This window comes from Acipenser ruthenus, chromosome 16 (assembly GCF_902713425.1).
Source record: "Acipenser ruthenus chromosome 16, fAciRut3.2 maternal haplotype, whole genome shotgun sequence".
In the NCBI taxonomy this organism is placed as follows: domain Eukaryota; kingdom Metazoa; phylum Chordata; class Actinopteri; order Acipenseriformes; family Acipenseridae; genus Acipenser; species Acipenser ruthenus.
The window spans coordinates 26,581,310-26,609,069 of NC_081204.1; the positions used below are offsets into that span (position 1 = coordinate 26,581,310).

Genomic DNA, 27,760 nt, shown 5'->3' on the forward strand with positions numbered 1-27,760 from the left:
CTAGAGGGCGCTACACCCTTATCCAATTAGTGAACAAAACACACGCTCAAAATAATTACAAGTACTTTGTATGTCTAACGCAACCACCCCATACCAGTACGTGCTCAGTGCTGTATAGTTTAAAGTTGCATTGCCAATTCCATTACCACAAGTAAAATATAATATGTGCTGCTTCCTTTCCTCCTCAGTCCAGTACTTTTCAGTCACTTCCTGTGCGTACCATCCCAGATCAGATTTGAAATGGCATACAGCAGGATGACAGACCGGGCAGGTTTTTTGTTTAGTTTGTTTTAATTAAATTAACACTAAGCAAAATATCTCCTAATAGTATTTAAAAGGTAGGTGAAACCGTTGTGCTAGCTGCACATTCAGCATCATGAAACTCGTAGTAGCATAAGTATTATTAAGCAGTTATTTTGTTCCCATCACGATTGTTTCATTTGTAGCCACTGACCAGTGATACCGCTTCTTATCTTAGGCTACTGACTGTAGCAGAGCTGCGCATACGTGGACAATCTAGATTTAACAGTAGTGGGTCAAAGTATTTATAATGTATTGACGTTTGCGGTTTTTCTTTGATATTTTGTTTTGATATAGATTGTGTGTGTGTGTTTTAATAGCATTTGTCATGCCGCTTTGTGGTGGGATTTGATTTGCTGAACGGGGTTTGGTTTCCTGTCGGGATGTAATTCTGTCTAGAACTTAAATGTACTGGGCTACTTTTTTTTCTGCCCAGACTCAGAGACATAAATTCTATGAATTGTTAAAACGTGGGATGGTTGCTTTAAATATAAAAATGAGTAAAATAATACATATTTTTTACAGTATCTTTTGAGTTTTGGGACAGACGTTTTAAAAAGGATACATCGGTGTTATAATGACGATTCTTTTCATGTTTTTAAAAGCATTCCGTAGATATCTGAATCCAGCGGTTGAAAAAACACACTCATGTTCCCCTTATAAAAGTGTCCGGTAGTAAAAGCATAGCAAAATGTAACAGCGCAGACACTGAAGAGAGATATGGTGCATTATTCATATTAAAAACAAACAAAAGAAAATCAAGGCAAGGGAAAATTGTTAAGTTACTGTGCAAATTTGCTAAACTTTTATAAGGGTATTCTGATACCCGGTAACCGTTTTTTATACAGATGAAAAAATATGCTTTTTTTGTTTGTTTGTTTTGTTTAAACCTACCCTCTTACCTTTTATGATGTTTTTTTTTTTTTTTTGAGTGGTTGTTATTGAAACCGGAGTTAAAGGGTACATAAGGACCGTTTTATTTTACTGTGTTACGTGTTCCCATCTGTTGCTACAACTGTTTACCTAATGTGTGTATTGTTTTATTTATTTATTTACATTTTGACCACTTTCTTTAAACTTGTAAATTACATTAAGGGCTAGGCGAGCCAAGTAACAGTCAGAATCATCTAGTGATCTGCCACTGGATCAAGTTTCCTTTTATTTTTCTGGCAATACTCTGCTGTGATGGTGCTAGGGCTTACTGATATTATGCTGGACTGTAGCAGCTGGATGCAAAATGGATTTGAAATTAGATTTGTATGCCAAGTTTGTTTCTTGGTTGTCTAAATATTATTAATGTTGTACATGTCTTTATACCTTGGTGAAGAAAAAGGGGTGTTCTCAAATGAGCTGTGATGTAATCCTAGTTATCATAACATGTTATTGATGTAAACAAGGGGGACGATCGGGTGGAGTTATTTGCCTAAGCACTACACAGTGTTTCACAGAATTTGGGTACTATGTTTGCCTGCAGTTAGAGAGGTAATGCAGCTTCAGAAGGTATTCGCCTCAGACTCAGTCAGGTGTGGTCCAAATTCTTGTTACGCAGGAAGTGAATTTATAGTGTGGGGGCAGGTTAAATGGATTCATCTGAATAAAAGTGAAAACAAAATTACAATAAAACGAGGGACTTTAATGTGGAGGTGAGAAATTTGACAAATAAACACCAATACGTAAGACTATATGATGTTCAGTTTTAGGGTTACGGATTCATCGCTGATGGAGATGCGAATCACCAAAGAACCTGCAGGATGCTGGAGAGTCCTCACCCTGTCTTTGCTCTGGATGCACCTCTCCCTGTCCCAAGGGCACCTGAACCAAGACACCATGGAAACGGATGTATTTGAGCCAGCCAGCGCCTTCTCGGACCTGGAGTTTGGGGCTTTAAATACATACATGGGCCCTGGCAACAACGACACCAGGAGCAACAAGGAGCTGCCCATCATTCTGTGGTGGAGTGCCAGCCTCTTTCCCCATTTCCCCGGTCAGACTGAGAGAATCGACTGCCCCAGAGCTTCCTGTCTGGTCACCAAAAACAGGAAGGTGCAGCTGTACAAACGGACCAAATCCATTATCTTCTACGGGACAGATTTCCGTGCTTACGAGGCCCCCCTGCCACGCTTACCCCACCAGACCTGGGCGCTCTTCCATGAAGAGTCGCCCATGAACAACTACCTACTGTCACACTCTCCTGGAATCCGGTTGTTTAACTACACTGCCACCTTCAGACGGGAGTCTGACTATCCTCTCTCCCTGCAGTGGCTGCCTTCCCTGGACTATCTGACCGGGCCAGCGGTCTCGCTACAGGAGAAGAACCGCTGGAGACGGGATGGGTTGGCTCCGGTGCTCTACATGCAGTCTCACTGCGACGTGCCCTCAGACCGGGACAGATATGTTCAGGAGCTCATGAAGTACATCCAGGTGAAGTTCAGCTGCTCTTCTCCTTGTCATACGTCTCTGATTTACTAGGGGATCTCGCCGCACTATCCGGCAGATCAAGTTCTAGCATCCTTTTTATCTGTCCCAGCATTAGGTCACCACAGAGCTCTGACGCTAGCTGAGTGGATATATTAGTCAATGCTCCTGCTATTATTGATGCTTTCTAGTTTGTATGCACTTATATGCTATTCATGTAAGCCACGAGAGAAGATTAAGAAATACATGTACTATGCTCTTGCTGTTGTTTTTGGTCAGAATTGTGGCGGGGACAATGAAAAGGGCTGTTACAGAATCACTCCAGTGTACAGTCACAAATTATTATGCTCACAGAGCTATTAATAGCAAGTTGGTGGGTGTTTTAAACTCTGTTATAACAGACTGCAATTGTGCATGTTTCATTCCTCCACCATTATGTAAGTGTATGCTTACTTCCAAATAAAAGAATAAACATTAACAAGCATAAACACCCATCCATGCACAAAAATAGTATGTAAACTGCAAGGCTCTGCCCATCCAACACAAAAGTGTTAAAAACAAAGCTACTTATTAACTTGTGATTAAAAGTTCCCCCTTCTGAATGTAAAAATGTCTTTTGTAGACAAGCTTTCTTCTTTTTTCAGTAATCTTAAATCATTGGAGCCCGGCTGAAGTTGATCTAAATACTGGTATGTTTTTTTTTTCCATAGATTGACTCTTACGGGAAGTGCCTAAACAACAAAAAGTTTCCCAGCCAGAGACTGGAGGACACCTCCACTGCCACTATGGAGGACGACGAGTTCATGAGCTTTGTATCGCGCTACAAGTTCCACCTGGCTCTGGAGAATGGTATCTGCAGCGACTACATGACGGAGAAGCTGTGGCGGCCCATGTACCAGGGAGCCGTGCCCGTGTACCGCGGCTCCCCCTCCGTCTTAGACTGGATGCCCAACAACCACTCCATCGTCCTGATCGACGACTTCCCCTCCCCGAAGGACCTGGCAGACTTCCTGCTCTCTCTGGACCGCAATGATGTGGAATATCTGCGCTACCTGAAGTACAAGCAGCCCGGGGGAATCACCAACCACTTCCTGGTGGACAGCATGGAGAGGCGAGAGTGGGGGGTGAACGACATGAGCAAACCCAACTATCTCAACGGCTTTGAGTGTCTTGTGTGCGACCGTGAGAATGAGAGGCAAGTGGCAGAGAGAGCCCACAAGAGGGCACCGCTAAGCGTGCCACTCCCAGAGCCCAGGATTGCCACAAATAGCCACATGGGATGCCCACTGCCCACACCAGGCTATGGGAAAGTGGAAGACCTCACAGAGAATGACAGGTATGCCTGTAGTTGACTCCTGGTTCACCTCCAAATGATATGGATTCTTGGTAGAAAGCTTTATTAGAGTTAAAATTGTAATTAAAATGGAACAAATGGTAAACTTGTGGTAGGATACAGAAAAGTAATAATTATTCAAGTGTCCTAAAAAGCTCCCAAAGTCATTTCAAAATTGCAATGAAAACTAGTGTTGAAAATAAGCCTGTTCTGTTTTTTTGCTTCAGTTGGATGCAGATGTGGCCACAAGACTACTGGCAGAGCCTGGACCAGGCTGAGGGGCTGGAGGCCATGATTCTCCATAACGAGACAGACCCTGGGAAGCTGTGGGATTACATCCATGACATGATGATGAAGAGGGGCAGGCGTCACTGACTGAGACCCAGATCCGTGATTCAGAATTGCCAGTCTGAGGCAACACGCAAACCAAAGAAAGCATTCTAGCCTACACCCAAGACTACACAAAACTGGAAAACAACTTGTGCCAAAGTCAGCCACACTTGCTCGTCAGTCATGGGCAGGCTACATCCAAATCAGTAACTCTCCAGTCATTATTTGATGCAAGGAGCACTTGGGACAATGCATACAGCATTGTGCTATGGTAATGTCCAGTTGGCACCGTGGTTGTAAAATGCAACCAATCTGTGTACAGAACTTGAAATAATAAATACTGGGCAGTGATGCGTTTATTCTTACATGGCCCCTTGGTAATGTATCATGAAGTCTGTTACTGTTTTTATACACTTTTTTATATTTTATGTTTTATACGTGTTCAATGACAGTGTTACTACTCGTGTGTGACACTGTGTGTAAAATCCTTATTAAATAAAAAACCAAGACCATTTTGTTTTTACATTTTATTTGTAAACCCTCAGTTATCACATACATCAAAAATACTTATTTGAAAACAGAAACTTTTCTGTTACTCTTCAGACATTTGAAATACATCCTACAGTACAACTACAGTGCCCTCTAGAGGCTTTTTAATTACTTTTCAAACTATCCCCTTAAACTGAGCATTACTGAGAGCAAACCAGAGAGAAGATGTGTAAATGTAAATATTTGCAGCTTATTAACATATAGTAGTAATTTCTTGGGTCTTGAGAAAGACGTTTGGTAATTAAATTTGCATTATTTTCCTTACTGCATATTTTCTTTTAAATATAACGTTCAGAAAACCTATCAGGGACCAGAAACCTATAAACTCCCTATAAAAAAAACCTTGTGCCAAGGCCACTAAATTTGAGAGCCATGGAACTTGATGCTACCATCTAATGTTACTTGAGAGAAGTGCTGAATTTAATGGACAGTAAATAATAACAACAAATATTCACAATTGTGTTCGCTTGGCCCCAAAAGGATTTAGACTAGAGTAATGCGAGTAATGAATCTTAAGATCCAGACAGCTCCCCTGTTGTCCTTATGCTAACATAGTAAATAAAAATATTATAATGTTCAGTTTGCCTGAATCCTGAAACTATTTGTTGGCAGTAATAATGTATTTTGAGAAAGCATAGGTCAGTTTCATTTTGCACTTGTTAGATGAACGTTAGAGAAATACCTTAATGAATGAAAGGCTTTTAGAAGTTTAATTGCCAGTGTTTGCAATAACTAATAAAGGCGGCAGTGTGCATGGTCTGAATACTGATTGCAGCATTGTGTAACTAAATGTAATACAACTTTATTCATCTTATTGCCTTGTTGTTTTCCAGACTGTGTTTACACTTTTTATTGTCACAACACTAAGTTCACATCCTGTGTTACAGCTATTAAAAAATAAATGTGGAGTCAGGTAGGGTCCTATTACCTGTAACACAGGAAATTACCGTTCACTGCTGAAGATAAATGGGCTTCAGAAAGTGAAAAAAAAACCTTTTGAAACCAAGAGAGACTGAGAATATTGTAGTGTTAAGTAGTGTTTTTTAAATCCTAGGTTTTTGCACCTTTTAATATCATTTTAGTGAATGGTGCTGCCTTGTATTTGCTTGTAGAATCTGTAAAATGAATAGAAAGAGTCTTGTCTAGATCTTCATACCTAGAAAGAAAAAAAATATACAGGTCAATTTCTACAGTCTTCTGTGCTGACCTACTGACCTGCTGACTTTTCCTGCAGTAAAAACAAGGTACTGGAGGCTACTTATGGGTAACTAGAAAGCTTAAAATGGCTGAACTGTTATACAATGTCAGTCGAATGTGTAATGTAACATACTGTATGTTATCAAGGGGATCATATGAAAGTCTATCCAGCCAGCCCCTTCTTTGAATACCAGGTAGTTGAAGAGTTGGTGATATGTCTATAGTTGAAATGGCGACGTACCTAAAAGACCTTGTCATAGCAGCTGTCACAGTGCACCTGGCCGCTGTGAATGTACATGCTCTCCAGAAGCTCACCCATGGGCTTGCTGCACACTCCACACTGTAACAAAACACAGGCACTTCATTAGAGCCCACCTCTGCACACCCGGTCTGCTAAGGTATTAACTTAACAGGAAATGTCTTTACACTGTAATGAGGTATCAGGGCAAGCAATGAAACTGACCTTAAAACAAGATGGATGGCTGTAAATGTTGAGATGCTCAATTGTGATTCTGGCATCATCTCCAACCATCTCCCCGCAGTACGTGCAAGATGTTCCAGGACTGGAAATAAAGCAAAGCACGGTTACCTAGCAACCTCCTTGAAATCAGGGGTGCATTATGGGATACCTCCAAAACCATAGGGATTTATTCCTGACAACAGTTTTTTTCTTCTTCTTCTTTTTCTTCTAATTATTTATTTCTTAGCAGACGCCCTTATCCAGGGCAACTTACAATTGTTACAAGATATCACATTATTTTTACATACAATTACATTATTTTTTACACATTATTATTACATACAATTACCCATTTATACCATTCATCTTCTATTACATTGTTTGTTTAAACACACACATCAGAAACTATTATTTCAAAGGCTTGATAGCAATTAATATGCTAATGCTCACTGTGATGAATGTTGGAATAAACAACAATACATGGTACAAATGTGTTGTTGCATTTGTTACATTCCAAACAAAAAGGACATGTGTTTGTATTCTATTATTTATTGGAGTGGTACATACATGGTGTTTGTTTCAAAATATATTCATATTGAGGTACCAAATAAAAATCCCTATAGCATTAGCATGACTACAAGCACCTGGCCTGGTGCAATTAAACTAATAATCGGAGAAGTAACTGAGGATTAGGCTGCTTTTTGTCTGTTACATTTGTATTAAAACTTAGAAATGTTGTACCTTCTATACATCGCCGAAGGGCTGCTGTAGGAATAGTTTGAACGGCTGTAGGTGATGTCGTCATACTTGTTGATGCTAAACAAACAAACAAACACAGCAAATACAAGTTTTTCTTTCATTGTTAAACAGGTGGAGCCAACTAGTTTGATAGCATGTAAAACTGCCCTTTAAACCTGGTCACATACAACATGTTTCCATGATATACAAGAAGGCAGTAACCCTCCCAGCAGCTTCATTATCAAACAGAAAGAGAAGCCAGTAGGTCTTACCTGCTGTACTCTGAGGGATTAAATCCTGTTGAATTCACATACTCCTTCACCATCACTAACCTGTGAAAGGAGAAAGAGGAGGTTAATACCAGTCACATTTTGCACATCCAAATACAAATAGTTATTATTCAGTGATGAGAGTCATAGGTAATCCCAGAAATGGATTTAATTAACATAGCGATTCCATTGGTATATGGAAATATAATAAAGTTGCCACTGTGGTGACCATTCTTCCAATGGCTCATGCCATTGTAGCTGTGTGCTACAATTTCCCCTTAGCACCAAACAACTGCATTGACACTGAAGATCATTTAGTAAGGGGATTCTCATTTCAGAAAGGATTATCCTTTCAATAAATATCCTTTATTGTATAATGTTTTGTTAATCAATATAAAAAACATCCTTACTTTTTGTGTTCTGGGTCAGGAGTTTCGGACCAATGTGTTGTTGTATCTGTAGTTATATTAGTCAGACCGCTGCTGTCAAATCTAAGGGGAGCAGTGAGGAGAAGGTTTTATAAGATGGCCAGGGAAAAGCCAACAAATCACTAAACTAACATCCCCTATCACAGCTGTAAATACAAAAATTCAACAACATGAAAATTTAGATCACCAAAGTAATACTTTTTTATAAGGGTTTCTACATCCATCATAGCTTTTAAGGGCGTTCAGTTCTTATTTGTTTTGTGTATTATTGGATGGTTAATAAATATCATATTAAACACTCAAAAAAAATTACGTTTTGTGGACTGGGTCTTCTGTTTGGTATTTTGTTGTATGAATAGTTGTGACAGTACTATTCTCTTCCATGCCGAAGCTAAAGAGATGAGAGAGAAAGACAGCATCATCTTTAAAGAGCCGACAGATCCCTGCCCTTTCATAAGTCCTCAGTTGTGCAGAAATTGGCTTTTTGATAATCAGTTCACTCCAGACTAAATATGGTGCTTACAGCTTTCCCCAAGATGAAAGGTGTAGTACTAAAGCATTGTTAAGTCATGATAAAGCACACAGGAGGAAACCACAGTAATGCACAGGAAATGCAAAGTAGAAGCAAACAGCAACTTTTAAAAAGAGTTAGGAGTGGGTTACTGAAGGTAAAAAGTGCAGTTCGAGTGTCAGAGTGTCACTGACCCCTAGAGCTAAGAGGAGGAAATGCAATAGAATAATCTTTCTAACTACTCTGCAAGGGAGCCTGGCTCTTGTGTGCAGTGGAGAAATCAATCGTTTGTATTGCTAATATGCATTGGCTAATTGTGAAAATGTTACTTTTGGGTGATTGCATTATTTACATTATAACTAAGCAGTAATATAGTCCTTCTTTTAGGGATTCTCATTAATAATTTTATCCCCAAACTCAACCAGTTCTAATCTTGGGATGTCATATCCCTACCTGATTAAATCAGAAGCAGTGGGTGGATCCTGCTTGGTTTCTTTAGCAATTTTGAAGGCACTTAAAAAAAAAAAATTAAATGATAACAGCCATATACCATGTTTTCATCAGGCTCTGGAACAGTGCTGATATCAGTCTTACCCGTTTACATTGCCAGTAGTTAGAGATCAGACCAGCTTGAACTGGGACTGGATCACCACAGTGGGTGTTAAACCTCAAACTGCAGATTTTTTATTTTTTTTTACAGAACAGTGGGCAGTCAATTAATTTCACTATCAAGCATCTTGGAGTGGGTGATATCATTTATAAATGGTAGTTATACAAAAACACAGTATAATAGGCTTTGACTTTTGTGTGTACTGTCCAGTTACAGTTTGGATTTTTGACTGTTCGATACTGGATCATGATGGAGTCAGTTTAGAAACCAGTTTCATAGTGCAAATGCACTCATGGCAAAAGTTTCCATGATAAACTTGCACAGTAGTGATCTACTCTTGCAGTACTCATTTTCCATGCTATGTAAGGGTTATCCATGGTGGTTACAATCCAGACTTGTATAATGGAGTGACAGAAAATGTGTAAATTGGTACAAAAATCTACAATATAGTGTCTCCATATTTAACAAACAAGTTTATCTCTTACTGTACCTCTTTGTCACAGGTTCAGTCTCAAACACTGTTTCCTTCTTTGTGACTGTGGTCTGAGTTTGTATTTCTGTGCTGGGGCTGAAAAACAGAAACAGAAGGGAGAGTTGAAGGAACCACAATTTATTTTATTTTTTTTCATTTTCAAAAACTAATTTTTTGACAGTAATATTAAGCTAAATTATCCAGCAAATCACTTTATTATTGCAGTGTCTGTCTGGGGTGCCACGCCATTTTTATTTCATTGTAAAAATTTTAAAAGTAAAATATGCACTAGACATGAAACACTGGAAGTACTGAACTGTACAGTTAAAGTAGATACTGTTGGCATGTATGCGATATATTTGGACCATGTTTTTTAAGTAAAATTAAAAAACATATTTTTATATAGGAAATCTTAACTGCTACAGAAGGGGTGAAATCAATTAAAACCCATCTTATTAGGCTTGTTAAGTCCCTACAGAAACTTGTTTGAACCTAGCAAACCGGTTTGATTGAGTTAAAATGAAGCAAGTAATCCTTCAGAACAGGGTGTGACATACTAAAAATCTAATAGTATGCAGCTTTTCCATAATCTGTGTTTCTAAACAGGTGTATTTCCTTGCACCATAGAATTCGGTGTAATTAAGGTATCCGTATTCTATTTTTCTTTTGTAATTGCTCTTATTTGAAATCGTTCTTATCCACTTACTACTTGCTCTTAATGGAATTTACTCTAATATCCAAATATTTGTAAGTTTAACTGCTCTTAGTTGTAATCACTCTCAAACATAATTATTTACTGTCATTTTTATTTTCTCTCATTTCAACTTGCTCTTACTACTGATTTTATTGTATTCTATAACTGCTATTATCTGTAACGTGATACTTTGTAATGTGATACTTTGTAACAATGTAAGTCACCCTGGATAAGGGTGTCTGCCAATAAATAAATAAATAAATAAATAAATAAATAGTTTTATACAGTTCAAATTGTTATATTCCTTTCAGATAATATGGTTGCCCTTGTGAAATATGGCCTTTAGTCTTTAACCCTTTTCTTACCACTGTAAAAATATATATGGTATTTTGGCGACAGAGCGGATAGTTATTTAGATATGTAAATAGAGTGTAATAATTTTAAGCATTACTAAATATATTGGTAACTTAACAGTAAGTGTGACTGTCACAAAGCAAAGGGTTAAGTAAAACATGAAACTTAACTTTCTTTCAAAAAATGCCTGACATTTCTTTAGGGTTCATTGACTCATAAAGTAAGAGAGACTTTACTCTCGGTCACACCCAGGGTTCTTACCTTTGGTGCTGGGTGGAGACACTCATATTCTTGGTGGTGTCCATGACTCCCCAGGTAGGAATGACAATATCAGCCTCTCTGTAATTTAAAGCAGTACAAACATGTCAGCAACATTTTCAATCACCTTTAAAGAGTGTGTGTATATATATATATATATATATATATATATATATATATATATATATATATATATATATATATATATATACACACAAATCTACCCTCTCATCCATCTCATTGGCACACAGATACAGATACACAAGCAAAAGTCTCAGAGTCTTCTTGATGAACATGGAAAATAATAATTCTCACCGTATCCACATCTCAAAAACGTGTCCCCAAACAGTCCAGAACAAATCCCTTGCCCTGGGATTTTCTAGAAAAACTACCTGGCTCTGCTGTAGATCAACAGTTTTCAAACTGCTGCTTCACTCTAATATTCCAAAAGTTAGAGAAGTCTGTGCTGGTACCTTTGTCCACTCGTACTCTTTGCTGTCCCTTACCTTTCTCGTTTACTGTATTCCCCACTTGTCCTGACTGGTCCACACTGATGATGCTTCTAAGCTGAAAGGTTAGTTTACACTGTCTCTCTGGGTTTAAATGTGTTACTGTGCAGCACAAATAGGAGGTGTGCTACATGCTTTGCATACACCCAGTCAGGTCCCTCCCTTTTCCAGAAAAAAAACTTCAAGCACGACTTTAGGAGGCTGCTCGAGTTACAGAATCTTCTTGAAAGAAATAAAACGCCAGCCATATTATAAAATATAATAATAATAATAATAATAATAATAATAATAATAATAATAATAATAATAATAATTTATAAAACTAGAACAAAAATACTAAGTAATATAACTCAGGTTCTCTTAAACACATTGAATGTGTTTGTTTCTCATTTTGTAACCCATAACATAATATTTTCTCCTTTCAAAAATAGGAGTTGACTACAGGCTGGACAAAAAGCTTTGAAAATATGGTCTCCTATCTTTTGGCTTCTTGCGGTAGTTCAGTACACTTTTGTTAATACTGACACACCTGAAACTTACCTTAAAGATTACAAGAGAAATCGTTCAATTAACTCTAATTAGTTTCCTTTAATATATAAAACTATGTATGAATGTTTACACCTAGGGTGACTGGAGGATATGCTGGAAAATCTTGTTCAAAAATTCTCTTCCCACTAGGTTTCTTATTTCAGCTTCGCTTCGCAGCCCTCTCACCCAAAGGGCGCAAGATGACGTGTCTTATAGAATAAAAGACACCCTTCACACGCCATATTAACTAGGGAGGCTATTAAAACGGCAAACAGTATGTTATGTTGCATAGTCAAAACAAGTCTAGCGAATGTATGTTATCATTATATAGTGCTCTAGTAAAACACCCTAGAATGCTGTGTCCAATTCTGGAAACCTCTCAATAAAAACACATTCATTCACTTGAGAAGGTACAGGGCAACTAGGCTAATCCCAGCAATAATGATATGAGCTATGAGGGTTGAAAGGGTGTGAAAACTGAGAGCATTAATCTAATTTGGTACAAGTCTGGTCTGAACCAAACTATTTACCTGCCGTAAACACAATACCAAACGATATGCCAAATATACCTTATTGTTTTAGCAAACCTCCATTTGGTGAAAGTAATCCTTGCAATGCTTCCTACCTTTTCTCAGTGATAGTTGTGGTTGTAATCTCAGTGGCTGCGGGAACATCCCACTTGTCCCAGGCTGACTTAGTGCCTTGTGAGCTGAAAATGAGCAATAATTCACTTCAGAGCTAAGTGCGTTAAACTAGACCCCCTCTTTATAGTTATGTAACACACTTCCTTTCAAGATGAATTCATGTTAGCTTTGGGGTTGATTGTGAATAATAGTGTAATGCCTCATGAATAATGTTAATAGCATTCATATATGTCAGTTACTCTGTAATTACATTATTATTAACAGGATAAATGAAGTGTTTACAATATATTTGGTGCAGGTAATTATTGCAATGCTTCGTACCTTTGCTCAGTGACAGTTGTTATTGCTGTCTCAGTGGCTGCAGGTTTATCCCACTTGTCCCATAGTGACTTAGTGTCTTGTGAGCTGAAAGAGAAAAAAATGGTCAAAAAATGTGGGAAACTAAGATCCATATTAACAAATATCATGAGTGAAAAAAGCATTAACTTGCCACCTCTAAGTGAGAGCTAAACTGAACACTCACATTTTGCCAAAAATACTGAAGTTTTTTATAGCATAGCCTCTGAATGTATGAATGTATGTATGCATGTTAACATTATATAGTGCTCTAGTAGAACACCCTTAGAATGCTGTGTCCAATTCTGGAAACCTCTCAATAAAAACACATTCATTCACTTGAGGAGGTACAGGGCAACTAGGCCAATCCCAGCAATAATGGTATGAGCTATGAGGGTTGAAAGAATAAAACAAAACAAAACAAAAAAGGTGTGAAAACTGGGAGCATTAATTTAGTTAGGTACAAGATATAGTATCATTTTTATTTAAAATACATGCTTGCTATAATATACAAACTGCACATATGAGATCTAGCAAATAGACGGTTTATTATTTATAACCATGATTTGGCCAGGCTGAACCAAACTATTTACCTGCCGTAAACACAATACCAGACGATATGCCAAATATACCTTATTGTTTTAGCAAACCTCCATTTGGTGAAAGTAATCCTTGCAATGTTTCCTACCTTTTCTCAGTGATAGTTGTGGTTGTAATCTCAGTGGCTGCGGGAACATCCCACTTGTCCCAGGCTGACTTAGTGTCGTGTGAGCTGAAAATGAGCAATAATTCACTTCAGAGCAGAGTGCATTAAACTAGACCCCCTCTTTCTAGACATGTAACTCACTTCCTTTCAAGATGAATTCATGTTAGCTTTGGGGTTGATTGTGAATAAGAGTGTAATGCATCACAAATAATGTTAATCTCATTCATATATGTTCAATTACTCTGTAATTACATTATTATTAACAGGATAAATGAAGTGTTTACAATATATTTGGTGCAGGTAATTATTGCAATGCTTCCTACCTTTTCTCAGTGACAGTTGTGATTGCTGTCTCAGTGGCTGCAGGTTTATCCCACTTGTCCCATAGTGACTTAGTGTCTTGTGAGCTGAAAGAGAAAAAAAATTGGTCACACTTAAACTGTAGGGAACTAAGAGCCATATTAAGAAATAACTTGAACTTGCCATTTTTAAGTGAGCGCTAAACCTGCACTTAAATTCTGTATAAAATGCTGAAGTTTCTTACAGCATAGCTATGAATGTACGAATGTATGTATGAGTCACTGTTTCAGTAAACCTCAATGTGAAGTTCAAGTTAGTGATCTTCCTACCTTTTCTCAGTGACAGTTGTGGTGGTAGTCTCAGTTGGAACAGATAAATCACATTTATCCCACAGTGACTTTGTGTCCTGTGAGCTGAAAGAGACAACAGATGATTTCAGTGCATACCCACAAACTAGGACTCACATTGATTCCATTACCTTGGGCAGGATAGGGTAGATACTGGTGCTCATTATTTAACTCTTGTAAGCCAAAATCTTGCCTATTTGAGGGCCACAAGTGAAAAGGTTATTATCGCTAAATAAATACTGAATGATTAAGCAAGTGTTTGTGCTAAATGACGAAGGGACATTTCAGGTATAAACCAGGTGTCCTGCAAATACTTCTGAAAACTAACAAGTATATATACTAACACAACTTTGTGAAATGTATTTTTAAATAAAGCAACCCGAACCTGAACTCAAAAACAAGTGGTAGCGATTGTATATTATCAGTGCAGCCCAGGAAGGGTGGGATTAAACTGGTGACTGTAGTTAACAGGTTTTCTTACCTCTTTGTCTCTGGCTCAGTTAAGGGTTTTGGAGTTTCGGACACGGTTTCCTTCTTTGTCATTGTGGTCTGGGTTATTGTTTCTGTTCTGGAGCTGGAAAACAGAAACAGTAGGAAGAGCTGAAGCAGTTTACTCTGTAAAAACTTTTTTTTTTTTTTTTTAATTAATCCTGGACACCGCTGAAGCTGTAGCTGGTATTATTTGTAACACTCACATATAAGATTCATAGTCTTGACATCAGCTGTTGTTCTTATATTTAGTTTTGACTTCCAGTCTAAAGGTTGGCATTATATTTGGGATATTACATAATTGTATAAAAAATATAAAATCAACGAGAACTGTATCCAGATATTCATTCTCAGACCCTGGTAGGTTAGTTGTTTCCCCTACCTCTTGGTCTTTGATTCTGTTGAGATAGGGTTTTTTGGAATGTCAAACACTGTTTCCTTTGTGACAGTGGTCTGTGTTTTTGTTTCAGTGCTGGGACTGGAAAACAGAAATAGGAAGAAGTCAATTCACAACAAGGAGGCTAGCCAGACAGACCTATACAAGGAGGCTAGCCAGACAGACCTATACAAGGAGGGTAGCCCAGACATACCTATAGAAGGAGGCTAGCCAGACATACCTATACAAGGAGGCTAGCCAGACAGACCTATACAAGGAGGGTAGCCCAGACATACCTATAGAAGGAGGCTAGCCAGACAGACTTATACAAGGAGGCTAGCCCAGACAGACCTATAGAAGGAGGTTAGCCCAGACAGACCTATAGAAGGAGGCTAGCCAGACAGACTTATACAAGGAGGCTAGCCCAGACAGACTTATACAAGGAGGCTAGCCCAGACAGACCTATTCTGGGAAACCAGTCCTTTGCGAGTGTGATAACCAAGGATTTAAAATAGACACTATATATATGTGTGTTGACTTCAACTGTGCAGAACACATGAGGATCACTACATGAGCTGAACTACAGAATCAGGCTGTTGTACATCTGGTGCTGGTTCTACCCTTTTGTCTGCAATACTGCTACATATACCAGCCAGGTGGGCATCTGTAGTTCACAAATTAACTTTGATGTTAAACAGCTTTTAAACAGAGGTCATTATCATTAAGATACTCTGAAAAGCAATGTTTCCAACCTGCCTTTCTCTTACCTCTTTGATTCAGTTGAGAAAGTATTTTCTGGAGTGTCGAACACTGTTTCCTTCTTCGTGACAGTGGTCTGTGTTTTTGTTTCTGTGCTGGGGCTAAAAAACATGAGGAAGCCTTGATTCAGAGGTATGTAAGAGCAGGCCAGTTAGACTTCTGGACCTGCTGAACACTGAATGGATGCTAAAATACTGTGAGGGGAGGCAGAAACCACCAGCAGAGGTACTTGAATTTACCCAAAATTATACAACAAATTAAGCTTGTTTTATTTATCTCCAGCAAGCAATGCAAGGCATACAATACTAAAAGGATATATTATAAGGATGTTTTCTGTCTGTCGTTCATGATCACAATCTCACAAACTAAATCATGAAGATTATTGTCACACAACTAAACAGGGACTCAAACAAGAACTGTGGGAAACCTTTGACCTATGACCTCTATAATATGTTTGCAAGCAAGACATACTATATCATTAGCTACAATCCTCAACAAACCTGTAAAGCAACAATTACAATTTGCCTTTGCTGTACCTCTTTGTCTTTGTTTCAGTTAAGAAAGGAGTTTTTGGAGGTTCTTTCGCTGTTTCCTTTATTGTGATGGTGGTTTGTGTTTTTGTTTCTGTGCTGGGGCTGGAAAAGAGAAACAAGAGGAAACGACTGAGAAAAGACATTGCAAGACAGTGGATTTGGAACAAATATATATTCTTGTGACTGGTCTGTGCTTTTATTTCTGTTCTGGTGCTTAAGAACAGAAACAGGAATCAGTGAATAAGATTGATTTCAGAGGTTAAAGAACCGATATGTGTGTCTGTATGGAATACCGTCTGTGTAATATTCATCACAATGGATGGACTAGACCCCCTCTTTCTAGTCATGTAACACACTTCCTTTCAAGATGAATTCATGTTAGCTTTGGGGTTGATTGTGAATAATAGTGTAATGCATCATGAATAATGTTAATAGCATTCGTATATGTTCAATTACTCTGTAATTACATTATTATTAACAGGATAAATGAAGCGTTTACAATATATTTGGTGCAGGTAATTATTGCAATGCTTCCTACCTTTTCTCAGTGACAGTTGTGATTGCTGTCTCAGTGGCTGCAGGTTTATCCCACTTGTCCCATAGTGACTTAGTGTCTTGTGAGCTGAAAGAGAAAAAAATGTATCAGACTTTAAACTGTAGGGAGCTAAGATCCATATTAAGAAGTAAAAAAAAAAAAAAACATTTACTTGCCACTTTTAAGTGAGAGGTAAAGCTAACACTCAAATTTTGCAACACATGCTGAAGTTTTTTTTTATAGAATTGCCTCTAAATGTATAAATATATGCAAGAGTCACTGTTTCAGTAAACCTCAATGTGAATTTCAAGTTAGTGATCTTCCTACCTTTTCTCAGTGACAGTTGTGGTGGTAGTCTCAGTTGCTGCAGGTAAATCCCATTTATCCCGCAGTGACTTTGTGTCCTGTGAGCTGAAAATAATAAAACAAATAGCTACAGTTCAGTGCTTATTAACCAAATTCAGCCCACTCCCTCTGCGGAACATTCAGCATGACTCCTGATAGTGGTATATAGGGCTATATTTTCAAAACATTTACTCCAGTCTTTAAATAATTCCTATTTTTCCTTAATAGAACAATGCTTAAGAGACCTCAAATTATATTACTAAGTCGTTTGGTTCTAGTTTTGTAAAATTAATTAGGGAGGCAACGGCAAACAATGTTATGTTGCATATCCAAAACAAGTCTAGCTAATGTATGTTAACTTTATATAGTGCTCTAATAAAACACCCTACTTAGAATGCTGTGTCCAATTCTGGAAAACTCTCTATAAAAACACATTCATTCATTTGAGAAGGTACAGGGCAACTAGGCTAATCCCAGCAATAATGGTATGAGCTATGAGGGTTGAAAGGGTGTGAAAACTGAGAGCATTAATCTAGCTTGGTACAAGATACGGTATTGTTTTTATTTAAAATACATGTTTGCTATAACATTCAAACTGCACTTATGAGATCTAACAAACAGAAGTGCCGGTAAGATTCATGGAATTATTTCATTCGCTAACCTCTTAGGTTTTATTATTTATAACCATGATTTGGCCAGGCTGAACCAAACTATTTACCTGCCGTAAACACAATGCCAAACTATATGCCAAATATGCCTCATTATTTTTTCAAACCTCCATTTGGTGAAAGTAATCCTTGCAATGCTTCCTACCTTTTCTCAGTGATAGTTGTGGTTGTAATCTCAGTGGCTGCGGGAACATCCCACTTGTCCCAGGCTGACTTAGTGCCTTGTGAGCTGAAAATGAGCAATAATTCACTTCAGAGCTAAGTGCATTAAACTAGACCCCCTCTTTATAGTTATGTAACACAGTTCCTTTCAAGATGAATTCATGTTAGCTTTGGGGTTGATTGTGAATAATAGTGTAATGCCTCATGAATAATGTTAATCTCATTCATATATGATGAATTACTCTGTAATTACATTATTATTAACAGGATAAATGAAGTGTTTACAATATATTTGGTGCAGGTAATTATTGCAATGCTTCCTACCTTTTCTCAGTGACAGTTGTTATTGTTGTCTCAGTGGCTGCAGGTTTATCCCACTTGTCCCATAGTGACTTAGTGTCTTGTGAGCTGAAAGAGAAAAAAATTGGTCAGACTTTAAACTGTAGGGAGCTAAGATCCATATTAAGAAATAACACAAACAAAAAAAAACATTTTCTTGCCACTTTTAAGTGAGCTCTAAACCTAACACTTTATATTTCATTTTATAAAAATATAAAATCAACTAGAACTGTATCCAGATATTCATTCTCAGACCCTGGTAGGTTAGTTGTTTCCCCTACCTCTTGGTCTTTGATTCTGTTGAGATAGGGTTTTTTGGAATGTCAAACACTGTTTCCTTTGTGACAGTGGTCTGTGTTTTTGTTTCAGTGCTGGGACTGGAAAACAGAAATAGGAAGAAGTCAATTCACAACAAGGAGGCTAGCCAGACAGACCTGTACAAGAAGGGTAGCCCAGACATACCTATTCTGGGAAACCAGTCCTTTGCGAGTGTGATTATTGATTATTTTCAAAGAGAGAACTGTGCAGAACACATGTGAGGATCACTACATGAGCTGAACTTCAGAATCAGGCTGTTGTACATCTGGTGCTGGGTCTACCCTTTGGTCTGCAATACTGCTACATATACCAGCCAGGTGGGCATCTGTAGTTCACAAACTAACTTTGATGTTAAACAGCTTTTAAACAGAGCTCATTATCATTAAGAGACCCTGAAAAGCAACGGTTCCAACCTGCCTTTCTCTTACCTCTTTGATTCAGTTGAGAAAGTATTTTTTGGAGTGTCGAACACTGTTTCCTTCTTCGTGACAGTGGTCTGTGTTTTTGTTTCTGTGCTGGGGCCAGAAAACATGAGGAAGCCTTGATTCAGAGGTATGTAAGAGCAGGCCAGTTAGACTTCTGGACCTGCTGAACACTGAATGGATGCTAAAATACTGTGAGGGGAGGCAGAAACCACCAGCAGAGGTACTTGAATTTACCCAAAATTACACAACATATCAATGCATTCACATTAAGCTTGTTCTACTTATCTCCAGCAAGCACTACAAGGCATACAATACTAAAAGGATATATTATAAGGATGTTTTCTGTCTGTCATTCATGATCACAATCTCACAAACTAAATCATGAAGATTATTGTCACACAACTAAACAGGGATTCAAACAAAAACTGTGGGAAACCTTTGACCTATGACCTCTATAATATGTTTGCAAGCAAGACATACTATTTCATTAGCTACAATCCTCAACAAACCTGTAAAGCAACAATTACAATTTGCCTTTGCCGTACCTCATTGTTTTTGTTTCAGTTAAGAAAGGAGTTTTTGGAGGTTCTTTCGCTGTTTCCTTTATTGTGATGGTGGTTTGTGTTTTTGTTTCTGTGCTGGGGCTGGAAAAGAGAAACAAGAGGAAACGACTGAGAAAAGACATTGCAAGACAGTGGATTTGGAACAAATATATATATATTCTTGTGACTGGTCTGTGCTTTTATTTCTGTTCTGGTGCTTAAGAACAGAAACAGGAATCACTGAATAAGATTGATTTCAGAGGTTAAAGAACCGATATGTGTGTCTGTATGGAATACCGTCTTTGTAATATTCATCACAATGGATGAATCCGTAAGAAACTAAGTGGTTGATATGATCAATGCAATGCATCAGCATAAGCCACAGCTTGATTTTTACAGCATGGGGAATCCCCCTGGAATGCTCCAACCACCTATCCTTGGTTATCCAGGGATCAACACTAAAAAATAAGTGGCTGATTCAGATAGATTCCCTGGTGCTGGCAAATGCTGTGGCTTATCCAGGTGGCATATACTGTAAGTTGATCAAATCAACCCATATGTTTAGTTAAATAATGTTTCAGCTACGCCTTAAGCACTGGTCTGACTGTACTGTGGAAACAGCAGCTGTAGACATAAACATAGAAACAGAAGCAATCCATAGAAACTACCCATCATGAGGGATGTTTCAATAGTCGAAGAGTTTTTTTGTATCTTGAATGAATAGAGTCCCGACAGTTACTGGAGGTGGTGAAACGGTCTGTGTGCCTTACCCGAGCTTGCGAGGGGCAGGAGTTGGCTTCTGTGTGAGAACTGGGTTTAAGCTGCTTTTTGGTGCAATCTGTGGTGACGTGTCACTGTCCTCTTCTGGCTCTTCATCGTTGATCTCCACCCTTTTCCAAAATACAGAACCACTGTTACAGAACCACTGTTACTAATACTTTTCTTATACACACATAAACCTGTTTTATTAATACTCAAAGACTATAAAGTGCAGACTCCAGGGATATAGCCTACTAGCTTCATATTTTTCATCCTGCCTTAATAATATTTATGGAAAATAATTAATTTCTCCACCCAGGCTTAAAAAACTTGATTTCAAATCAGCAGCTACAGTAAATACACATTTCAACAAATATTACATTTATCTTTCAGGAAAAAAAAATCACCTTTTAGCCACAAAAGAAAAGGAGGGGTCTTTAGATGGGCTATCCAGCTTTTCAGACCTGCTGTAAAAAAAATAAAAATAAAAGAATGTCAACTGGGAAATGGTTTGAGGTATTTTCACTCTAAAATATAATTCCCTGGTGTCTGTTTTGCAAACAGGAATGCGCCTGCTATTGCTAAGTAGGATGTTATAGAAAACACACAGTATCAAAATGGTAACAGAAGGTCTCCTTAAATATGCACCCGCTACACTTATAACAATGATTCCTGAAAGCATGTCTCACCCGTATTTGTTCACTGCTGATAAGACGTACGAGCGCTCCTTGGACGCTGAACTCTTTATTACACTGCTGGCAGCCTCTGTTCTGAGGAAGGAAGTACAGGAGAACTTACAGCACAAGACACAGCCTGCGTCTGAAAGAAAACCTAGAAGAACTATTAGAAGACTGCGGCATTACCAGCAATGGCAACACAAAGGATCTGATCCATTAGCAAACTGGCACTGATATAATACTGACTGACCGCAATGGAACAGCTATCCACAGCTCCCATCATTGGAGCTGCCATTGTGCTACCACCATTTTCCATACCAAGCTGTAATTTTTACCAGATGTACAGTTCAAGTCACCATATCTAAACTATCTTGATTTTAGCAACTTGTACAATAGGTTGCTTGAAAAGTTCTTAGAAAAGTTGCCTGGTGTTTCCTGGGCTCTAGCTGCACAGCTCTTCCATTGATTAATAAAGGAATTTCCCAATCCCTTACCTCTTGGTGCGCTCCTCTGTAGAAGAGGGGGGTTCCTCAGGGGCGGGGCTGACTGCTTTGGAACGCACACTGTGTGGGGCTCTAAAACACAAGCCACACAAGATACATTGGAAGAAGAGCCTTGCATGGAAGCCCAGAGAATTCAACCCACTTTACAAAAGATGTAGAGCTGTGTCCGAATGCAAGTTAGCAACATTATTATCACTGCTCCCTCTTTTCTTATTTCACTACGATACAAAATGATAGAAGTGACTGTAAATAGGTACATTTCACTCCAATTATCAAACAGCAATCAAACCTGCTGACCAGCAAGGACAGGACTGGTTTTGGTTCATATCATTATGATACTATTGGTATTTAGAAAACAATGCAATACCTAGTGCCTAAGGGTGATTAAAGCATAGAGTGACACTGGAGCGCTTACATTTTCTTATAGTGCTCAGATGATTTCTTGTTAAGCGGTGAGTACTGTGGAGTAGAAGTGTTGGAGCTTCTCACACTGATGAACAAACAAATATCAATCAATGCAACTGGTCCACTTTGTATGAATACAGTATAACGCACTGATAGTCTTTAAATTAACTAGACCTTAACCAGAAGATATAGTTCTGGTGTAGTAACAATACCACAACAAATTAATCCACAAAAGTACTTTACACCCAGACAACTGAAATGAAATGGTCAAGGAAGCTAAGATAAATCTTGGGATTCTCTGCTGGTTATCAGTGCAGCAATCTCCCTGTGACTGAAATCATACAGTGTGCATGTGACATATTGTTTTAAGCACCCAGTAAACTATACCTTTCGCTATATCCATACGATGAGGCTGAGGTTGGGGACGCCTGGGTGGTATCGTTTGTTTTAGTAAAAACACCTCTGGAAAAAAAACAATATTGAAATAGACAACAGCAACAACAACAACAACACCACCACAAAACCATGTATTAGTGATCACTAGAAGAAAGCAATCCCACAATACAATACCATGGACGTTTGTATAAAGCAGCACTTTGTCTTTCTCACTCTGTGTGCAGTGCTATATGAAGACGTAATGACTAACACTGAACCCCTTGAGTTTGGAAGTTCCCTGCTTAGTAAATAGAAAAAGGAGGACTCCAGTCTCCAGATTTTACAAGCTCTACATTTCACACAGTAAATGTAAATGTAAGCAGTGGTGTTAGCTAAAGAATCCCACCTGATTATGTATCCTAAAGGGGAAGGCTTCTGGCTTGTTGGACTGCTAGAGCAAAATCACAACAGACTGGATTAGACTGGGTTTATGAACCAGTGTACTGTAGTATTGCTCATACAGAAAGAACATATAGATTCTATATATGTTTTATATATGGCTTCAAAATACATATGGCGACCCTATCATAATGCAGTTTAGGAAGTTCTGTTAAAATGGACAGACACAACCCGTTGCCTTTCTGTACCATTTATATAAATGTTTTCCTATTTGCTTTAAGACTTTACACACCTGAAAGAAATAGAGCAACAACCCACATTAACAATTCTGCCTTTGATGCATGACTTCTGGGATATTCAGCTGGGAATAAAACAGTATTTGACCAGCATTTAAGTTCAGTTGTTGTGTCCTGTGTATGTGTTTATATGTAATGTATTTGTGCTGCTTATTGTGCTTTTGCTCAATAATCATCAGCAGGTCTCCAGTAAGCAGGGTGTTGCAGAAGGCCTGTGTCGTGCCTACCTTTCGGAAGTGCTGGAGGAGTCAGAGGGCGCTGAAGAAACTCCATTGGAATAGGACGCTTTTACTGGCACATCCCTGAGGAGCAGAAAACTCTGCTGGATAAACAGGTTTTTTAGAAGAACCATCCCTGCCCCTGTCTGAATACACAGTGACAACAGGGACCAACAGACCTTCCCTCAAAGCTCTGTGAGCGCACCTCGATTTGGAACACCCTTGCCATTCAATCCTGGGCTTCTTTTAAGCAGAGACAGCTAATTGTGTCTAATTAGATACTGAAGATTACATTGAGAACCAAATGAAATGGCTCTTAAAGAAAAACTTTGTTCAGTCCTGTCATATTGTTATTATTATTTATTTCTTAGCAGACGCCCTTATCCAGGGTGACTTATAATTGTTACAAGATATCACATTATTTTTACATACAATTACATTATTTTTCACACATTATTTTTACATACAATTACCCATTTATACAGTTGGGTTTTACTGGAGCAATCTAGGTAAAGTACCTTGCTCAAGGGTACACCAGCAGTGTCCCCCATCTGGGATCGAACCCACAACCCTCTGGTCAAGAGTCAAAAGCCCTAACCACTACTCCACACTGCTCCATATATCCTTCCTCTACTCAAAAAGTTGAACAATGGCTGTGCATGTTAATCTCTACAAACTAACTAAATCTTTGATGTTTAGGGTATTCCAATGATATTGACTAAACTATTATATGGTGATACTATTTACTGCCCTACAGAATATCATTCTAGTGACTTTTTCAATCTCAAACATGTCTCATCTCTAAGTTTAGATGGTACACCAGAGTGTAACCATTAACCAGCCCCCCTGCACCACTCTGCCCCCAATATGAAGAACTATATGGAATTTATTCCTGATATATTTCCCATACTGAGTTGCTCTTCAAAGATGCTGTCTTTACAATATATACCAGAGAAAACCCCTGAGTGAACAACAGGCACAGAGATAAACACATTTGGAACATTTGTGTAATTATCCCCTTACCTGGCCAACCCTTCTTCTTCCTCATCTTCTTCATCAGTGTTTTTATTGTTGATCCAGCTGAAATCCCCCTTCAGAGCCGTCCGCACCTTCATCTGCCGGAGCACAATCGTTCTCTCCCCCTCTGGCACACCTTTTGCTAAAAACGTAAATACATTAGAGCCCCCATTTAGCAATAAGTGCAAGGGAATACAGCTATTTAATAATAAAAATTACCAAGGGATTGCTCAGAGCAGTAATGTATCTGCTCCCAGCTGCAACTAAGGTCTGTCCTGCTTGTTTTATACCATTAACATGTATTCCAAACACAGCATTGCCAGAGGGGCATCATAAAACATCATACAATATTGCAATATAGCTGATCCACCTTTGCTCTAAGGCTTTACCCTGCCTCCTCCCTTAATCTTCAGCTATCTTTTCCATGTATCAGATGCCAATTCACTGCACAATTATTCTAAAGATATTTTCTAAAACTCATTTTCCCACGTATAAAAACAATATTGTATTGATAAACATGATTATTTCAAGCAATATTTATTTAAATTAGAGTGATGCATCACATTTTCTCCATATGTCAGGCTCCAATCTTATTCAAAATCTGGTATAATTATAATACCAGACCTTGAAGAAACCCTAATAGAACCATTAGCAGACCGCTGCATTACCAGCAACACCAACACAATGAATTCAGAACTAATGCCACATAATGGTTATGATAAGGTAGCACATTGGTACTGATATGGTAATGCATGGATTAGCAGTGTGTATTGGTTGAAGTCATAGTGATACCACTGGTAAGTCAAACATGACAACTAGCCAACTGTGGTACCATTCTACGTATTGCTCATACCATTGTTGGGGGCCATTGCCTCTCAGTACAGAGCCATTTATAGAATAATTTATGTTGAAAGTCTAGTATGCATTTACCTCATTTCCCAGGGTTTATGTTTTAACAACCCATTGTAATTGGGAACTTCACTTGTGCTATATCAAATTAAAGTTATTATTTATATGGGTGCTCACCACCATCATCCCTCAATTCTCAGCCATAACCTACTCCCCTTACTTTGTATAACAATTATTTGTATTCCTTATCCAATGTCCAATTATTATTCAACCTGGCTCAGTGCTGCAACCCCTGAACTAACTCGGGAGAGATGAAGACGAGCACTCGTTTTTTTCGCTCTGCAAGCCCGCTGTGCAGCCATATCCAGAGCTTACAGCTTTGGATGACCACGCAGTTCTGAACTGCCTACAGGCCGGCTGGGCCTATTGTGCGTCGCCCCCTGGGAACTCACATCCACGGTCAGCAGTGGCATAGCTTGGATTCGAACGGGCGATCTCCAAGCTATAGGGCGCATCCTGAACTCCGGGCGGAGTGCCTTTACTGGATGCATCACTCAGGAGGCTTCTCTTTTATTTTTAAACACTTTCTCTTATGTAACTGAATGAAATCAGGCTGACAGATACCTTTTTTCATTGTAGATGCTGTTATATGTAGATCTCAGGAAAGTCTTCAAAGTAAACCACTGAAAACACAAAAAGAAGAAAAGGTGTCATGACCAAAATAGTAAGGCGAGATTATTTTGGTTGCATCCTTTGAACAACAGTTTCTGTTCTCTTTTCTGGTTTTGTTCTTCAGTCCTTTTTTTAATTCTTTGTCATTTCTGGACTCAAACCTGCAATTAATTTAGCAAATAAAATATGTGGATTTTCTTGTATTTTTTTATTAAGCCAAATTCATTCATTATTTGCACATTTCACTTCAATGTCTGGTGGTAACTTCTGGGTGTGTCCTTAGTATCTGAAAAAATCATGCCATGTGTGTTTTAATAGTTTTTTTATGTCTCAGACGAAGGCAGGATTTTATAAAAGTATCCCCATGATCTCAATGGTCTGTTTAGTTTTATATAAACTATCCTGGAAATGGACATGGTGCTGTAAAAATCTGAATATGTGTGTTAGTAAAGTCGCCTCCTTTATTACCTTCTGATTCAGAGAAGGGTAGGGCTGCAGTTTGGTACACAGGAATATACCACGTTTGTCATAAAGCATTATTAGAAATCAAGTTTAGCCAGTCTGGCAACATTCTGCTGCCAATATCCATAACACTGCATGTTACCTAGGAAATATGTGTGGTTATGGTTCAGCTAATAGTGCCTGCCGAAACCAATAATTTAATATTGCTTTTGGTGACTTAAAAAGGCCTGCATTCAAATCTTGAAATACCATTGAGATAGCAGCATAAACCAGTGCACTACCCTGACTAAAGATAACACAATGACCACATAGTGTAAGTAGCAGACTGGTACTGATATAGTACCATTGTACTGCAATGGATTACCAGCAGTGTGCATTAATCATACCATTGTGATACATGGATACATGGACAAACACATACGCAAACTCTAGCCTTTATAAGCAATGAACTGCTTTACAGTTTGCTTTTGTCTGTTGAAATTGACCAAACTGTACACAGAAATTATCTTTAAAACACATCAGGAAAATATGAGTTTTAATTTAAATTAAACTCTCTGTAGGTTTGAGTCTCACCTGAAATTAGCCGTTGTCTTCTTTTTTCACCCTCTGTGTTTTCAATAGACGGTAATATCCAAACTGCTTGAGCAGGTGCTTTTTCAGTCCACACGTACAGAACCCTGTGAAGACAAGCTTTGATATACAGTTGCACCTCTTCAAAACAGTTTTTTTTTTTCTAAAGCCAAGCCCTGTTTTTCAAGGGGTGGAGACAGACATTTTACCCTGGTGGAATCTGTGACTTGTTATCTGTATTGTCTCAGGCTCAGCAGGCATGTGTGAATTCCAGGCATTCACCTGAAAATGTCACCCCTGTGCTGCAGAAGGATAATTGAACAAACCATGTTAAATAGGAAAACAATGCAAGACAGCCTCTTAGCTACAATATAGTTACATTGTTTAGATATCACTGAACATTCTTTCAATGGGTGCAGTTGAAATTCAGTGGGTCAAATATGCGTTTCAGGTTTTACTTTTTAAAGCGTCAAAGGCCAGAATTAGAACTAATTCGATTCCTCCCACCCCAGAGTCTTTCACTGTTGGATGTCTGGGTTCAAAACCAAGTGTAAGTCACAACTGAAATGTAGAGTTCACCAAATAGCTGCTCATACCTTATAACATCCTGTGCTGTTGGTTATAGGCATATGGTCAGATTGCAGCTACACCACTGGTGTGCCCTACAGCACAAGAAGTCTTACACCAAGCGCTTTAGTATTTTAATAAAAGAAAAATCCACATACATCTGCATTAATGTAAAAAAAAAGATAAAGAAAACATCTTCAGCGCAAGAGAAG

The 27,760-nt window shown here is 38.4% G+C and overlaps 2 protein-coding genes across 15 annotated transcripts; one reads left to right on the forward strand and one right to left on the reverse strand.

Moving 5' to 3' along the window:
• Window positions 1-80: 80 nt before the first annotated feature.
• LOC117412663 (alpha-(1,3)-fucosyltransferase 11-like) lies at window positions 81-4,890 on the forward strand. Its single transcript, XM_034021207.3, has 4 exons — window positions 81-338; window positions 1,995-2,721; window positions 3,426-4,051; window positions 4,276-4,890. Exons 2-4 carry the CDS (start codon window positions 2,020-2,022, stop codon window positions 4,421-4,423), a joined length of 1,476 nt encoding a protein of 491 aa, XP_033877098.3. The 5' UTR covers window positions 81-338; window positions 1,995-2,019; the 3' UTR covers window positions 4,424-4,890.
• On the reverse strand, window positions 4,891-27,130 carry LOC117412662 (zinc finger protein 185-like). Of its 14 annotated transcripts, none has more exons than XM_058989172.1 (37): window positions 26,985-27,130; window positions 25,902-25,960; window positions 24,435-24,570; window positions 23,421-23,495; window positions 22,905-22,946; window positions 22,511-22,585; window positions 22,134-22,208; window positions 21,710-21,790; window positions 21,228-21,308; window positions 20,946-21,005; window positions 20,550-20,669; window positions 19,783-19,881; window positions 19,241-19,333; window positions 18,776-18,871; window positions 18,480-18,563; window positions 18,139-18,222; window positions 17,308-17,391; window positions 16,984-17,067; window positions 16,449-16,547; window positions 15,921-16,013; window positions 15,160-15,255; window positions 14,770-14,862; window positions 14,271-14,354; window positions 13,965-14,048; window positions 13,624-13,707; window positions 12,921-13,004; window positions 12,581-12,664; window positions 10,922-10,999; window positions 9,631-9,708; window positions 8,984-9,043; window positions 8,333-8,410; window positions 8,002-8,082; window positions 7,595-7,654; window positions 7,326-7,400; window positions 6,588-6,687; window positions 6,366-6,464; window positions 4,891-6,083 (listed from the first exon to the last, which is right to left on the reverse strand). In XM_058989172.1, exons 2-36 carry the CDS (start codon window positions 25,909-25,911, stop codon window positions 6,366-6,368), a joined length of 2,889 nt encoding a protein of 962 aa, XP_058845155.1. In that variant the 5' UTR covers window positions 25,912-25,960; window positions 26,985-27,130; the 3' UTR covers window positions 4,891-6,083. The 14 variants fall into 14 exon arrangements, with proteins under 14 accessions (XP_058845155.1, XP_058845156.1, XP_058845154.1 ...); XM_058989173.1 differs by having other exon boundaries at window positions 19,241-19,327; window positions 22,905-22,949; XM_058989171.1 differs by having other exon boundaries at window positions 22,905-22,949.
• Window positions 27,131-27,760: the final 630 nt, after the last annotated feature.